The following is a 17,004-nucleotide window of genomic DNA, read 5'->3' as shown; positions in this document are numbered from 1 at the left end:
ATGCATATATGGCTGTGAACACCCGATTGAGTGCCAGGCATGCGAATAAGAGAAACTTCATCAAGATTTGTCGAGATTTAAACTTATTATTTTTTGTTGTTGTTCTTCAGTAGATCTACTGTAAAAAACACAAAAGTGTGAGATTGGGTCGTTTCAAAGAGCCAACTGACTTTTTGCTCTGGGCCCTGTTGAACTCCCTCAACGAACCTTGGTGGACCCCACTTTGAGAACCACTGGTCTGGAGTACACTTGTGTGTTTCAGTTAATGGGCAGCGCTTCAAAACAGTGGTCCATGCCACCGTCACATTTTATTATTATTTAATGTTTACATTTTGAATCAAGAAATGTACTTTAAATGAAGTGTGCAGCGTGTGCCTATTTGTGCATCAAGTGCCAGCAAGTGCAGCTACTGGATACACAGAACCGTGACCTCGATCTCCAACCCTGTTGCATTTATCACCTGGCAGATAATCCATTCGCTTTCACTTTAACAATCACTGAGGCTCCAGCATTAGGGGTTTGAAAAGCTTCACAGCAGCTCAAGTGCAAGCTCAAGAGCTCAGGCCCACCTTGGTGAGATGGAGCTTTCCCCCAGAGCCCCGGGTGCAGATGATTAAATGCTTGGAGAAGAGGAAGCACTGCCTTTCTCCTTCTTTCTTAAGAGACAGAGAGCCTAGTCGCCCACGGGTGACCTTGCCCTTCTCACTCATTGGCACCTGGATGAGAGATCCTGTGTGTGGAATGGAATGGAATGTGCGTGCGTGTGTGCATGCGTGCGCGTGAGTGTGTGTGTGTGTGTGTGTGTGTGTGTGTGTGTGCGTGTGTGTGTGTGTGTGTGTGTGTGTGCGTGTGTGTGTGTGTGTGTGTGTGTGTGTGTGTGTGTGGGTGTGTGTGTGTGTGAGAGAGAGAGAGAAATAGAGAGTAGAGGGAGAGGGAACAGAATGTATAGATTAAAATAGAGAGGGAGAGGGGGAGATAAATTACCAAGCAGGAGAAAGAGAGACATAACTTATGTTGTGACTATAAGCCTTCCTTAATGTATTAATTAATTAACATTCACATGGAAAGATTATGATGAACTACAAAGGGTAAAAGAACCACCCATTTTGGCCCAGGCCGTAGCGTAACGGTCTGGGCACCGGACTGGTAATCCAGTCGCAGTGTGCCGCGGGTTCGACTCCCGGACCCGACACGGCCTTTACTGCATGTCATCCCCCCATCTCTCTCCCGTTTCCTGTCAGCCTACTGTCTGTCCCTTCAAAAATAAATAAAAGGCGTAAGCCGCAAAAAAAATATCTTAAAAAAAACAAAAAAACACCCATTTTTCTTTGGCTTTTCCTGTCCGTCAATGACTGACATTTACATTCCCCGACTTATCAACCTACACCTCGGTAGAGCGTAATTCCACTCAGAAATTAAAGATATAGCCCACTGCTAAGTACTGCTGTCGTCCTCGGGGGTGGACAGACCAACATGTCTTTTCAAATCTAAAGCATTTTACCACAAGAACACACGGATCATGCGCTAATACGGTACATTTAAGGGTCGGGAAACCTGTCGCCTTTGTGATTTGGGATCTGTGGCTCCATTTGCCAGAAACAACAAGGTGAAACCACAGGTGCGATTACCTTGTCTTACGAACGTCTGGCTGGTGTCGAGGAGAATTTCGCAGCCTTCGACGATCATGCGCTCTATAGCCAGGTTCTTCCTGATGTTCTCCGTCTCGCTGACCTCGTCGTGCATGATTCTACGGGGAGGGGGTTAGGGTTAGGATCCTAAAACATTATTAAAAAGACTACTACATAGAGTGCAGATTGTATATTCCTTTCTATGGGGAGGAGGTAATTTGATTACCGGTATACTCTTGTTTGACCACTGGGATGGTATGATCTATAGAGTTCTAAATCCCACCAGAACCCTATACCGTTTTCGGGCTGGGCCTACATTTCATGCAAATTAGTCGGGCCGGGCAGAGCATCGGGTTCTGTTAAAAAATATATATATATATAAATAATAAATAATTAAGTTGATTATTTAATTATTAAATAATCAACTGCCCCTAGCGGCCTAACGGTAAGGCAGACGGAAATTAAAGTAGATGTGTTATGCAGCTTAAATTGAACTTTACTCAGGTAGGCCTATCTAGTTTGTCGCCGTGTGGCCTTCCTAGCCTGTGTTATTAAAGAAAAACGGGCGAAAATGGCCAAAACCCAATCGGTCATTATCTCCGGAATGGAAGGTACAAAGAGCTCAGTTCAAAATGTGTTGGATATGTGACTTTGAGGACAAATTAAGCCCATAAAGTCACCTTTTCGGGTTTTCAGGGCCTAAAAGTATGTTAATTGTTCAGGCCAGACTGAGCCTCGAGCTGGCCCAGTGAGGGCCAGTGAGGGCCGGGCGGCGGGCCTTCATTTTCAGGCCCATTGAGAACTCTAGAATGATCATTGCAAATGCATGAGAGACACAAATAGTGTGCAGGAAGGATGTATTTGGTCTTGATTTCATTACGGCGCATATAGCATGCATGTGTTGCCGAAAATATCCAATCTACAAGTTCAAAATGCATCGCAGAGCAATGTGTTCTGAACTTGTTGATTTTCGGTGCACACAACCAACTACTCTGGGCTTAAGGACAGCTTGCTTGTTTTTGTGCTCTTTGGTTTTTCCCGGTGTTGGACCGGCTGTACCTGGAGAGCTCCTCCAGCTTGGACTTGGCATACTCCAGACTGTTCCTCTCTACGTGTTCGTGGGGCGTGTGGGCCAGCAGCTCGTGGAGAGTGAGAATGTAACGGGGGATCTGGAGAGACAGAAGAGATAGCAGCACAGGAGTCACGCACGCACGCACGCACGCACGCACGCACGCACGCACGCACGCACGCACGCACGCACGCACGCACGTCGCACGCACGCACGCATATAGAAATACATGTATAATGCATTCATGAAGACTTGCATGGCATACTGTACTATATTGTACACTGTAGGCCGGGATACTGCACAAACACACTCGTGCGCGAGCGCGCACACACACACACACACACACACACACACACACACACACACACAGTCACACACACATGATGTGCATGTGCACTCACGCACGCACATGCGCACGCACGCACACACGATGTGGATATACACACACCCACACCCACACAAAACACAGACACACGCACGCACGCACGCACGCACGCACGCACGCACGCACGCACGCACGCACGCACACACGCACGCACGCACGCACGCACGCACACACGCACGCACGCACGCACGCACGCACGCACGCACGCATTAAAAAATCCAACGGGTCCACGCGACGCGAGCAGCGTTTTGCGTGGCACCAACGGAGCTTCATACGCACGCACGCACGCACGCACGCACGCACGCACGCACGCACGCACGCACGCACGCACGCACGCACGCACGCACGCACACACACACACACACACACACACACACACACACACACACACTGACCATGGGGAGTGCTATGTACAGTCATCAGCAAAAATGTATCATCAACACAGCAGAGTAGAGAGTAGACCCCAGCAGAGCACAGACTGCAGTGAAACTGCATGCCTTGCCAAAATACAAACAACTGCTTTTTGTGGATATTGTCGCTGCCGGGCAGAAACCTATAGTATTTCCAAAATGTCATCTTTTTACGTTGTTTTTTTCCCATACATGAATGCCCTATTTTATACTTCTTGGTATTGTGTCGCACAAAATCTGATCTAAACGCACAGTGATGTGACGAGTTCTGAGCTTGTAGATCTGTTATTGTCGCCATTTTTTAAATGGCCAAAATAGGGATACCAGGTTGAAAGTCTGCCTGTGGGTTTTATAAATATTTAAACAATAAAAAGCATTTTATTTTATACAAAAGTCAGGTTGTGCCCTCCTGGTGGGGCTATATTTGGCCAATGTGAAAACTTTAACAAATACTGTAAACTTAAAAAAAAGTTATACCTCCTTATATAACACCTGATGATCATGTTTTTTTTGCTATGATATTTTTTTGCGGCTTACGCCTTTTATTGGTTTTTTGAAGGGACAGACAGTAGGCTGACAGGAAACGGGAGAGAGATGGGGGAAGACATGCAGTAAAGGCTGTGTCGGGCTCGGGAGTCGAACCCGCGGCACACTGCGACTGGATTACCAGTCGGGTGCCCAGACGGTTACGCCACCGCCTGGGCCGATGATCATGTTTAAGGGTGGAAAAAAATCACGGCACTCTATCTTTAAGTATGCAAATTAATTATGAACCGCGGTTAGAATGTCAACAAACAATAGTGCTTTCTCACTGTTCTCAAAGGGAGACGGAATGGAAGGATAGGCTATAAAATAATAATAATAATAATAATAATAATAATAATAATAATAATAATAATAATAATAATAATAATAATGGAAAGTGATGAGAAATGACTAATGAGCAAAGTAAAATAATATGGAAACACAATTTATAATGAACGCCTATCACACAGGAAATTGTATTTATAAAACTAATAATAAAAAGATCAGCTTAAATACTAAAATAGACGTAATAGCCTAAAGGCCTACTTATACTGAAAATATGCAGATCATGGGTGTATCATGGGTGTATGATTGCATATTTCTGTATTCTTGGTTATCTCATGCTAAAATATGCTGATGCCTATATTGATTTTATTTTTGTTGAACTAAGTTCTATGTGGTTTTGTTTTGTAACTAGAAAGTTACTCTTCAAATAGGGTAGGCATAATAAAGCCTCGGCTTCAGCCTACACCTTTTTGGTGTTACCTACCGGTATATGTTTAAAGTAACCACTGACTGTGAATAAGGACAGTTTTTGTGTGATGCAAAGTGTCAATGAATTTCTGTCCCATTACTTTCACAACAATTTGGAAATTGGAGCCCTTGCAGCCTCTCAAGCACTTACAGCTGACGTCACTAAAGTCAATGAGGGTTCAGGGCTCAGGGCTTGAGGGAGGCGATTGGAATTGGGCCTAGGTGAGCTTAAAAACCCTGCCCAATTGGTCAGCCACATCAGAGAATTACATGTGGTCTTGTAAACACTGAATACACCCATGCACATAGTAATGCAGCATATTAACCCCTTGAGTATATGTATGCACCCTTGAGAACAGCATGAAGCTGCTGGAGTATATCTGACTGAACTAACTCTGAAAGCTATACGTATCACTAAAGATGGAGTGCCACGATTTTTTTCCATCCTAAAACATGATCATCAGGTATTTTTATAATATTAGGGGGAATAACTTCTTCCAAAAAGTGTACAATATTTGTTAAAATCATGCTTTTACGTGGACACGCCCACCAGTTCATTAAGTATGCCTGGTGTGCCTGGTGGGTGGTGATCCACCTGAACTGAAGCCGCACCCACAGCTGTAGTTGTATGATAAAGGGGGAGGGGTTAGGGGAGGGGCTGATAGTGTGGTGTCACTATATTACTGTTTATTTAATTGGCCCGTTTGACTGTCAAGGGTTCTATTCAGCCTCCAGGAAGAAACCCTAAATACAAAGTTAATACATCATTGCACATAAAAATGACTCCAGGGTGTCTAATGAAGTACTATCACCTCATAGACAGACAGTAGACACATGAAAAACTGTCTATTTAAATAATAAATATACTGAATCCACATAGGGTTTTTTTTCCATTTCCTGAAAAGTAGCGGTTTTGCCATTTTGGAAAATAATGTTTACGACTTCGCTGGCCGCACAAAAGAATGTCTCAGGATCGGTGAATTTTGAGCCAAATGTTTGGGGTCCAACTAACGGCAGCAGCCAGCAGAGATGGATAGCACTAACTTGGAACATGGCGTAGGTTAGGAAGGTCTCCACTAACCTGGAACATGGGGTAGGTTAGGAAGGTCTCCAGGGTCCTTTCCTCACAGTCAGGCTTGGCCTCGTACGTCTTCAACAGCTTGTCAAAGTCCCGGTTCTGCTTGCAGTGGGCCAGGATCTGCAGACTGTACTGGTGGTTCCGCACAAACTCCTGGTAGATGTTCAGCATGGGCAGCAGAATGTCAAACAGGTCCGCTGTGAAGGGAAAGAGCCCATGATGAAATATACTACTACTATATATATATACTACACCATTATTGTACCTTTGAGAGTGTAAAACTGTCGGCTACAGGTACATCTTTACCCTTCCAGATTTAAAATGACACTCTTTTTTACAGTGCATTCAGGAATGATTGCTGCTTACCCAAGACTAATGTTGGCCAGCTGGCTATTCTTGCTTTTAGGCCCTGGTAAAATATCTGATGCAAAAACATGATCGTTTCACTGAAAAAAAGAAAGAGAAAATGGGCATAAATAAATATTAGTGAATATTCAGATGCCTCAAGCCTCACATGACCTCACACAAACAGCTCATTACACAATGAATGTAGCCGTGAGATAGTTAACATCATTTCTCATGCAAGTCTTACATAATCCACCAGACTTATTCATCCATTAACCACAAAGTTTTCAAAGAATTTCAACATTTTATAATAAAAATAAAATAAAATCATAATATAAATGGTTCATTTATATAGCGCCTTTATAATGATTGTGCATTACATTCACCCATTCAAACGCACATTCATACACCAATGGTGGAGGAAAACATGCAAAGCACCAACCTGCTCATTGGGAGCAATTAGGGGTTCAAGATATTGCTCAAGGACACTTTGACATTGACTCTGGGAGGGAGCCTGGGATCGAACTAGGAACTTTCCAGTTCCCAGTTCCCAAGCGGCCACTCTACCTCCTGATCCACTGCCACTCTGGCATAAAAACTATATAAAATAACTAAAACAGCCTATCTGCTTGTATTGTCTAGTTTCTTGCTACAAAATGTACTACAAAATACATAAGGCTTAAGCTGTAATCTGTGATTTAGAATCAGCCTCTCAGTCTGAATGGGTTAAGTTACATGGAACCCATGGTTCCGCAAGCTAGTGTCTACTGCTGAGTATTTTTTATTTATTTGTATTCTCGTATATGTGATACTGTGGTACTGTCTTACCTTGTGGGCCACGAGCCTGTAATAAAGTTTATACTATAACGGAGAGTTCTTTGCTGAAGGTAATATACTGCATTTCGCTCTCAAGTTCACGGAGGCACCTGTTGAGAAATATGCTGCTGACGTCGTCGTGGGTGATGGGGGGCTTCTTGGAGCTGGCCGCCATGCGGAGCGGCCTCAGGAAGTTGTTGACCAGGATGTGGAGCTGTTGGACGTACTCTGCCTCCGAGTCTACCATGCTGAACACCACCTGGTTCCTCTTCCGCATGCTCTCGGCATGTGGCGAGCGAATGTAGTCCTGGATGATGGTCTTCCACTTCCTCCTGCAGATCCAGCCTCGCAGGAAGCTCTGCACCTGGGTGGGTGGATAAGGGTTTATAATGATGAGGCCACATTCTTATCATGACTCCGGAATATTCATATTATTTAGCATAACAGTATGTAAATAATGTTGATTTATGTTAAACTAAAGGACCATACGGGTGTCAATACATGTCATGTCTATTCACAGCTGAAACATACTGTAGCTGTAGACTACTTACCTGTTAAGGACCACTTTTCAACCTATCTTCATATAATTGGTCCTCTGTAATGTTCATGATAAAATACCACAATTTTATTTTTTGTTTAGTTTAATGTTTGTGTTGGAGCCGTTTGTTTATTAAATTGACTGCCAAGATTGTCTATACATCCCATCCAATCCAACGCTTCACTGTCAAAGACATCTATAGACGTCCTATGGTCTTTTCAGTGGTTTATGATAAATCGCGCTCTTTGCCAACGAATGAATGGTTCTAGGTTGCAACGGATAACAACAGAAATGAACCGGAAGTGAAGTTTTCACAAAATACAGTATATCTTCCCTTACAGGGATCCCTGGCACAAAATATTTCCGAATTGGGGTCCGCGGCCAAATATGTATCAATTTAGAGGCCCTTAAAATAAAAATGTTAGAGATCTCCTTACTTTTTTGATCTTCTTGATTTCTGAGTCATCGTCACTGGGAGCTGCTGTAGGGCTGGCATGGATCTTCTCGTTGTCTTTGAGCAACCCAGCAATCTGCCGTGTACACATCCACAAAACGGACCCTGTCATTCACACACCTCCTCATGTCTCCTTGCCAGCACGTCAGCACAGTGACTGAGACGACAAACACCATTTGGGGCCTGTCAACACTGTCACAGCACTGAAATGTGCACAGTCAAAACCTGATTCTTAATTTGACACTGACAGTGTGAAAATTGACCGGCACGGGTCAATTTTCACGTTGAATACACTCAGGGCTTTTCTGTGTGAGGCTGACAACATTACTACTGTCTGCTTGTTTGATATCTCTGCATCAATGTTTATTCACACTGGTCATAAATGTAATCTCACCATGTGCCATGTAAACACCGGAACAAGAGCATGGAACAGGCTTGAACTGTTTGAAGGTAAAGTGTCTCCATTTACTTTGTTTAGCGTGTGAGAGTTAATTATCTTTGCGTTTTGCAGGAGAGAGAGGCAGCATAAAGCCCCGTTCATGCATATTCAGAGCACAATTTCATTTCAAGCGTCACATTTGCACATTAAAGTAAAATGACTATTTGATCTGAAGAATACAGCGGGGGAACATCACTGTATTGGAGGGCTTGTTCGGAAAGCAGAGGTAAAGTGGAGCATGACGGCTCCTACAGCACAACAGCAATCATACCGGATGGAGCTCCATCATATCTCTCTTCTCACGCATCCACATACGAGACAAATATGAAGACAATAAGCAGAACAATTCACCTGATTCCCCGCAGGTTCATTGGGCTGTTGGCATGCAGACCAAAGCACAAGAAACACTAACCACTTTCTTTCGCCAAAGATCTCTGCGGGGCATGAGGCCTTGTCTTTTTGGAGGTGGATCAAAATTGTGCATGTTGCACAAAAATGTGTTTGCTGTACACATTCAGACAGTGCTCCAAACAGAGTATAATCCTGTGTGTTAAAGGAGTAATTCACGCGATTATTTTTAAATTCATGTAGTACCCATATCCATACCCAACAAAAATAAGTGTTACTCTTATGTACCTGTACACAAGATGTAAGAATAAAGTACAACCTTGAATGAAGCCGTGCAGATAATCTTTTCCTAAGCCAATCTTTTCAGGGGGAAGACATCCCCTCCACTTTTGCGCAAAATTACGCAGATTGTCCGTGTTTTTTAGCGGATTTCACTGCAAAACACATGCAGCCACAGCAAAGCCAGCCATCCTTATACCTGATTGTGTGTGCTGTATAAAAACTGGGGCTTGAGGGCACAAGCAGCAGTGTCTGCAGCCTGCAGCCTGTTTACTGCATATTCTTATTCTACATGCTGAGACATCAGGCATGATCGTCCTCTTCTTACCATTGATGATTGACAACATAGGCTATTCAACTGTTTGATTTCAATAGTTTGAAAAATGTTCCCCAAGATCCAGGCTCCAGTTCAGCTGTTTCCCTTACGTATTCCCATTAGTGTGCGTGGTTGTCATGACAACGCAGAGCGTTTGTCAGGAAGTAAGTAGCCTATAACAAAACTTAGAGTCAAAGGGTTTTATTCCTGTACAAATAAAAAATAATGGAAATAAATAATAAACTAATCAAATAAACAAAGCAAGCAATTGACTACTAATACTATGTATTATTTGGGGACAGGTCGATTTTTAAAAAGTGTACCCCTGAAGAAAATGTATGTACCCTGGTATAAGATGCCAAATGCTATCTAACTGAATGCATGCCTGCATTCAGCCGCCGGTAAAGAAATTATTGGCTTAGGAATGTGACAAAAACAAAGAAATCTCCATGATTTCAATGCTTCATGGGCTGTGTAATTGATAGAAAATAGGCAATTCTTTTGGGTGAATTACTAGTTTAATGTAAGTCTGAGAGTGTACAAATGGAACCAAATGGACCTATTTGTTACCCTTTGTACACTCTCAGAGGTATAATTAACACTTACGATTTAACAGTGTAGTGTGTTGAGTAACTTACGGTAATGTCGCTTTGACGGGCCTACACACTGCCAACATGTGCAGGATCAATAAAGAATTTTGAACAAATCGTTGTAGAGCATTAGGGTTCTCAAAGTGTGGTCTGGGAACCCTCAGGGCTCCTTGAGAGGGTTCATCTAAATGAGTTAATATAGCATCAAAGCCAGTTTAACCAGTTTAACCCCTATATAAGGGGTCTCTTGCATAACATCTTTTGGGTCCACGGCCAAATTAATTAATTTGGGGGCCCTTGACATGACAACGTTTGAGAACCACTGCTGTAGAGCGTAATATAATCAGTATAAATGAATATAGTGATTAGTTTATATAGTGATTATAGTAATTATTTATTGATTATAGTGATTATATATTAATTATATTAATATAGTGATTAGTGAATATTACCTCTGATTTGAGCCTCTCAATCTCTATTTCCCCATCTTCTATCTGTTGTCGAAGTTGCTTAGCGACTGTTTTCTCTGTCTCCACAATCTGAAGTAGATGTAGATACTTCTGCGTGAGACTCTCGTGCTCATTGGCCAAGTTCCTGTAACTGTCGCCAGCCACGCACGCACGCACGCACGCACGCACGCACGCACGCACGCACACACGCACACACACACACACACACACACACACACACACACACACACACACACACACACACACACACACACACACACACACACACACACAATTATTGTAGGCCTACAGTATGTTAATACCTCCTGAGAACTGTCCGGAACATTTTGTCCTCTTCTACATAGACTTTTATAGGGGGAGGGCGTAGTGATGCGTTCGGTAGGATTTTGGCTTATTTGGGGCGCCATCTTCCTGCTAGTAGGATGCTAGGCTACTTGGCTGCCAGTTCGTAAGATTTCTTGTCAGTGTGCACAGTTGCACACTGTCACTGCAGTACACCATCTTTCATCTCTCCTATCTTTGACTTGTCACAACTCTTCTACTCTATGGCTCTGGATCGACGGTGGTATTATTATTATTCGCTGTTAGAAAATGTTCGGGTGTTCTGATCTGATAGCCACCTCCCCTCCCCTGGCGAAACAGTTCTCAATGTTTACATCTTACCTGACATGTGGACAGGAGAGGGAACCAGGGAGAGGGGGAAAAACATCACGAGAGTGACGAATGATCAGTCCAAAATGTGTTCTCTCCACAGTAAATAAATAAAAATGCAGTGTTATGGTGTACCGTGTCCGTAACCACGTTGCGGATCTGTCTGTATGTGATATGACCATTATTATTTTGATTACACTGTCATGCTCGTTTGAGGACAGGTAGAGAGCAGAGCATACATGTGTTTGAGAATGTTGCTGAAGGTTATTTTGTCAGCTGACACCCAAATCAAAGAAACCATACAGTGTGTATTTAATTATTTGATCTCCAACAGTAAACGCACTGCGACACTACAATGGAAGCATAATTCTGACGGCCCACGGTGGGATGGACAAGTTAGGGTATCAAGTTTATGTTATTTTGTCATCTGACACCCAAACCATACAGTGTTTATTTAATTATTTTATATCTACAATGGCATGTCTCCACAGTGAGGCTGGGAAATGTAGCTTAGCAGCCTACTACTATAGCCTACTAGCCTACTGGTAGGCAGGAAAATGGTAACCAGAATAACCCGTTCTGAGCGAAACTCCTCCCTATGCACTGGCCCTATTGGTGAAGAGTGACAAATAAAAAAAGGCCTGATCCGGAAGTGGGCTTTAGAGTGACAAACGTTACATGTTTACATGTTTTCTGCCCCCTCATTGGTAGAACTCTTCTTTCAATGGCTCTGCACAGATCCAACCGCTATGTCTTTAACTCAAGGACTTGCGGGAGTGCCTTCTGTCGAGACATTCCAATAATGGGCATATATAGTGACGACATCAGGGATCTCCATATATGGACTAAAGGGATAAGGACAGATGCAGAGATCTCGATATATGGGAATAAAAGAGACAGGTACACAGACCGGTACAACAGATACTCTGACAAAGCCCCCGACACTATAACTCAGACATATTGGTCGGATGGGCGGTGCAAGTTGAGGACTCTACTCAAATCTAAATCTAACCACCAGTTTGTACAGTATGTATGTATGTGTTAATCATCATATTGTCAGCTTACAGTACCTGGCATGTGAGATTGCTGCCACCCATTCGTCACAGTCCTTTACGTCCTCTGTGCGTAATTCAAGTGCCTTCTGGTTGTCGTGAGTGAAGCTGACTGTGAAATAGTACTGAAAAACACAATGAGGAAAATGTCACACAGAAAATCACCATTGTTAATGTATGCATTTCTAACCCTGTACACTCTCTAACACTCAGGGTTTTACTTATGTTATTGGCAAGGGCATACACCATCAACCTGCACATAATAAGTGCCCTGTGTTTATAATACCTTATACAATTTACAATTTACAATTTAGGCATTTAGCAGACGCTCTTAATCCAGAGCGACTTACATTAAGCAAGAACAAGAAGCATGGGAATACATCACAAAAAAGCATTTATCATGAAACATGCGTAAGCTAAGAAAGTAACAGTGGAATATCTATATTATGAGACTATACATATAAACTATAGATATACTACTATGCTATACATATGTACTATGGCGTGCTATGACTATATACAATGCAATTATAGTGCTGTCTACATAACATGCTATAAGTCTGTATCAAATGCTATCTAAGTCTACAGAAATGCTATCTAAGGGGGTAGGGTAAGTGCTATGGTAACCAAGACATGTGTACCATATATGGAGTCTACTTAAGTGACTCAAGTGCTTTTGACTACACAGTAAAATCCATACACTATTATGAGATAAAATAACACTGGTGGTTTTACTGTGTACATGTTTATGTCCCTCACAGGAGGCATAGAAGTACACAAAGTATATACTATATGAGATAAAATAACACTGGTGGTTTTACTGTGTACATGTTTATGTCCCTCACAGGAGGCATAGAAGTACACAAAGTAAACGATGAGGACAAAATCAGTTGAGCTGTTCCTGAGAGCAATTTCCATTAAAGAACCCATATGATAAATGAAAGCTTGATTGTTCAAAATTGGTTATTTGTGGGGATAGAAAACACACATGGGAGCCCCAAAAACACAAAAGAAATTGAAAAAGTAGAATTTTATGTTATAGGTCCTTTAAGCCCAAACCCGTTGCAAGGAATTGCATGGTGACCCATTGGTGTGGGTGGCCGGGCCATTGAATTGAACCAGTTGAATCACTTGGGTCAACTTGGGTCGACGTGCAACAGGACATATCACACTGCTGGGACGAACGCTTAAACGTTGGTGTGGTTTGGGCTTTAAATTACAACTCAGGATTTCAGGACCAGATACTGTAAGAGGAGGAATCCAGTGGTGGAAAGTAACTAACTGCATTTACCTTTAAAGACGGGAACCCATTTTTGGGTTCTTGTTGCTACAGTATGTATAGCAACATAATCTTTTTGTAATTTTTGAATAAATATTTTAATAATTATTTTATATTATAAAATAAATACGTTTTTCAGAAAACAATTTTGAGGTAGGCTATTTGCACTTTACTTGAGTATTTTACTTCTACTTCACTACATCTCGTATCTAAATATTTTACTTTTACTCAACTACAATTATTTGAAAACTTTAGTTACTAGTTACTTTTGATTAGTATTAGATTTTTAGATTTCAGCCATTTGAAAATAGCTGATTCACAAGCTGCACAATGTGTAGTGATGCAACGCATTGTGACATCTAGATCTGCTATTTCCTGAAATATCTGAAAACTTGTGAAATGGGACATTCTCCACAATGAGTACTTCAAGTACATTTTAATGTCAATACATTTGTACTCTAACTCAAGTACATTTTGAATTATTACTTTTACTTGTAGCAGAGTATTTCCACATTGCAGCATTGATACTTTCACTTAAACATTTGAGTACTTTTTCCACCACTGGAGGAATCCATCAATTCTCTACTATACCACCGGTACTGATGTGGGCATTCTGAGTGAGGGGAGGCCTCCCCTTCCCCAGTTCCTGGGATGCTCTGGTTCCCATGAGGAAATAACACAACCCAGATGAAAGCTGGAGGCATGGCCGAATTACATAACATGTGCAATACCTGTTACCTAGCAACTCCACTGGTGTGAACAGATATACTGTAGGCTCTTTTTAGTTTCTCGCCTCACTCACAGATAGGTGTCAGTATGTTGTGTGTAATTCCCTGCCCCAACTAGTTATTTATTATTACGTTTTTTCGTAGTTGTAGTGGCACTCACCAGGGTCTTACAGTATAGACTGTGTTGTTCCACAGCTTGATAAGACCCAAAGCCTTGCTGTGTTGTATTTGATGGTATGTTGTGCTGATGTATGCACAATGTTTTTTACAAGCCCAAAATACACGCTATGATAAAGAAATTACAAACAATAAACAAAGACGATGATGCCTAGCTGCATTCCATACTGTCTGTCTGTCTGTCTGTCTGTCTGTCTGTCTGTCTGTCTGTCTGTCTGTCTGTCTGTCTGTCTGTCTGTCTGTCTGTCTGTCTGTCTGTCTGTCTGTCTGTCTGTCTGTCTGTCTGTCTGTCTGTCTGTCTGTCTGTCTGTCTGTCTGTCTGCCTGCCTGCCTGCCTGCCTGCCTACCTGTATGCCTGTCTATTTATTTTAAAACCTAACTAAATATAACTAACTAAACTAAAAAGGGGTAAGTTGAGGTGATCAGGGGTGGTTGAATGTTGGTCAGAGGCAGTCTGACGAGACACAGCTACGTGAACCAACCCCTATGTTGCTGAGTGATGCTGCAGTTCTGACTGCAATGGGAAGTGCACTCCAAAACTGTGGAATGCACTTCCCATTGCAGTCAGAACTGCAGCATCACTCCCAATCTTCCGCCGTAGTCTGAAAACCCACCTTTTCAGACTCCATCATGGCCCATAGCACTTACCCTACCCCCTTAGATAGCATTTCTGTAGACTTAGATAGCATCTGATACAGACTTATAGCATGTTATGTAGACAGCACTATAATTGCATTGTATATAGTCATAGCACGCCATAGTACATAAGTATCGCATAGTAGTATATATATATAGTTTATATGTATAGTCTCATAATATAGATATTCCACTGTTACTTTCTTAGCTTACGCATGTTTTATGATAAATGCTTTTTTGTGATGTATTCCCATGCTTTTGTTCTTGCTTATTGTAAGTCGCTCTGGATTAAGAGCGTCTGCTAAATGCCTAAATTGTAAATTGTATGTTTGTTTAGAGGTCAGGGGAGGAGGCTGAAGTGCTAAGCTAAGCTCTACAAAAATCCACTCTGCTTTTGTGTGTGCTCCTATGAATGGAGAATATTCATTTACTGTATTGTACATTTGTCAGAGAGCTGCTGACTCAACTTGGACACAGCATGCAATCTGCTGCTGCAGATGGTCAGGGGGGGAAGGGGGGGGGGACTATTTCTTTTTGTCTTTTGTTCAACCCTGGTCTTGTGAGATCAGCACATATAAATACACAAATACATTTTTGACTAATAAAGTATTGAATCAATCAATCAAACCAAAGTCAGAGCAACATGGAATCAACTTTGCTCACAGCACATACAGTCGAGACTGTTGCCTGTCTGTCTTGGAGGGCATATGTTAGTCCGACGTACCAATAGTCCAACATAAGTGGCCGGTTAAGACACATATGTGGCCGGTTAAGACTCACCCATGGCTCCGACATACAGTACTTGGCCGGTTAAGACTCACCCTCATCCACACAATCATTTTCTCTGCTTAGCGAAGATTTCCAGGAGCTGATAACACCCCAACTGGGGGGGCATACTCCCTGACCCCGTTACTTCTAGTTTAACCTACTGTAACATTGTGTCACAGCCCCCTGTAGATTGGCCTACTATAGGGTCTGTGTGTATTCCTGTAGGACTAGGTCTTTGCTTCCCACAGGTCCTGAGGAATTGCCAATCAGTGCATTGGGAGCACCTGGCCAGTGTGCTCTATAAAGGGCTGGGAATTGGCTGGCCTCACTCTCTCTCTCCTTCCATGAGAGCAGCAGCATATGTTTGCACCATTCAACACCCCACACTACATTTACCACAGATCCACTCGCTTACACTACTGATTAACACACCCCACTTAGTATTTTAGTATTGTTTGATGCAAGTTGTTTAAGTTGTAAATAAATATTGGTTTGTGCACTTTTAAACAGCCGTGTGTCTTCCTCCTTTGTTATGGCCCAAGAGCCAGGTCATAACATGGGGGCTCGTCCGGGATTTGAACCCGGGACCTCTCGAGAGCATGTTGCTCATATAATTTACAGTAGCACCACATCCCTTTTACTTTGATGGCGGCCTGTGGCAGTGTGGCACTCTCACTGTCATTTTAATCCAGGACATTAAATGAGGGATTAGTGGTTTGGTGAGGCGGTTTAAGGCTTCTTAATTTTAAAGGATAAATCCACCCTGATTCGCAGGCCAAAAAAACTGCTTCTGCACTGCACTTATGGGTTGACACTTTCAAGCAGGTTGCACTTCCAGTTCTGAGCACAGAATGGCAAGCATCATTGATGTCACAGCCGGTGTTGTGCCATTGCTTGGTTTAACCACTTTCAACCTCGCATCTCTATTTTGAGCATGTCATAGATGTTCAAAAATACAGTAAATAGCCAATCTACAAACTCACAATGCATCTTGTGTTGTGTTTGAGACTGTAGACCAGTTCTCAAACTGTATTCCAAGGAAACTCAGAGTTTCCGTTAGGGGGTTCTAAATTGATCTGTACAAATCTGTAACTCTGACAGTATACAAATGGATCCTAACGGATCCATTTGGTTCCATTTGTATACTGTCAGAGTTAAGGGGGGTCCTTGAAATGTAAAAGTTTGAGAAAGAATCATTGTCGTATGTAGACGATACCATCATATGGCGACAGGTTAGGCTGTGCAGAGTTCTGCCACCCGACTTTAAAAA

The 17,004-nt window shown here is 42.4% G+C and overlaps 1 protein-coding gene across 1 annotated transcript in view; it reads right to left on the bottom strand.

Moving 5' to 3' along the window:
- rasgrf1 (Ras protein specific guanine nucleotide releasing factor 1) overlaps positions 1–17,004 on the bottom strand; it is a gene marked incomplete at both ends in the record, with an annotated part of 33,407 nt that overhangs the window by 9,359 nt on the left and 7,044 nt on the right. The window contains 9 exons of the mRNA XM_083763226.1: positions 570–730; positions 1,629–1,747; positions 2,688–2,797; positions 5,852–6,045; positions 6,215–6,294; positions 7,120–7,373; positions 7,985–8,077; positions 10,426–10,573; positions 12,165–12,271. Coding sequence (XP_083619352.1) covers positions 570–730; positions 1,629–1,747; positions 2,688–2,797; positions 5,852–6,045; positions 6,215–6,294; positions 7,120–7,373; positions 7,985–8,077; positions 10,426–10,573; positions 12,165–12,271 — 1,266 coding nt within the window. The remainder of the gene's footprint in view (positions 1–569; positions 731–1,628; positions 1,748–2,687; positions 2,798–5,851; positions 6,046–6,214; positions 6,295–7,119; positions 7,374–7,984; positions 8,078–10,425; positions 10,574–12,164; positions 12,272–17,004) is intronic.

The sequence above is a fragment of the Protomyctophum parallelum genome (assembly GCF_964188405.1).
Source record: "Protomyctophum parallelum genome assembly, chromosome: 4".
NCBI classification, from domain to species: Eukaryota; Metazoa; Chordata; class Actinopteri; order Myctophiformes; family Myctophidae; genus Protomyctophum; species Protomyctophum parallelum.
This window is presented reverse-complemented; position numbering and strand designations above follow the sequence as displayed.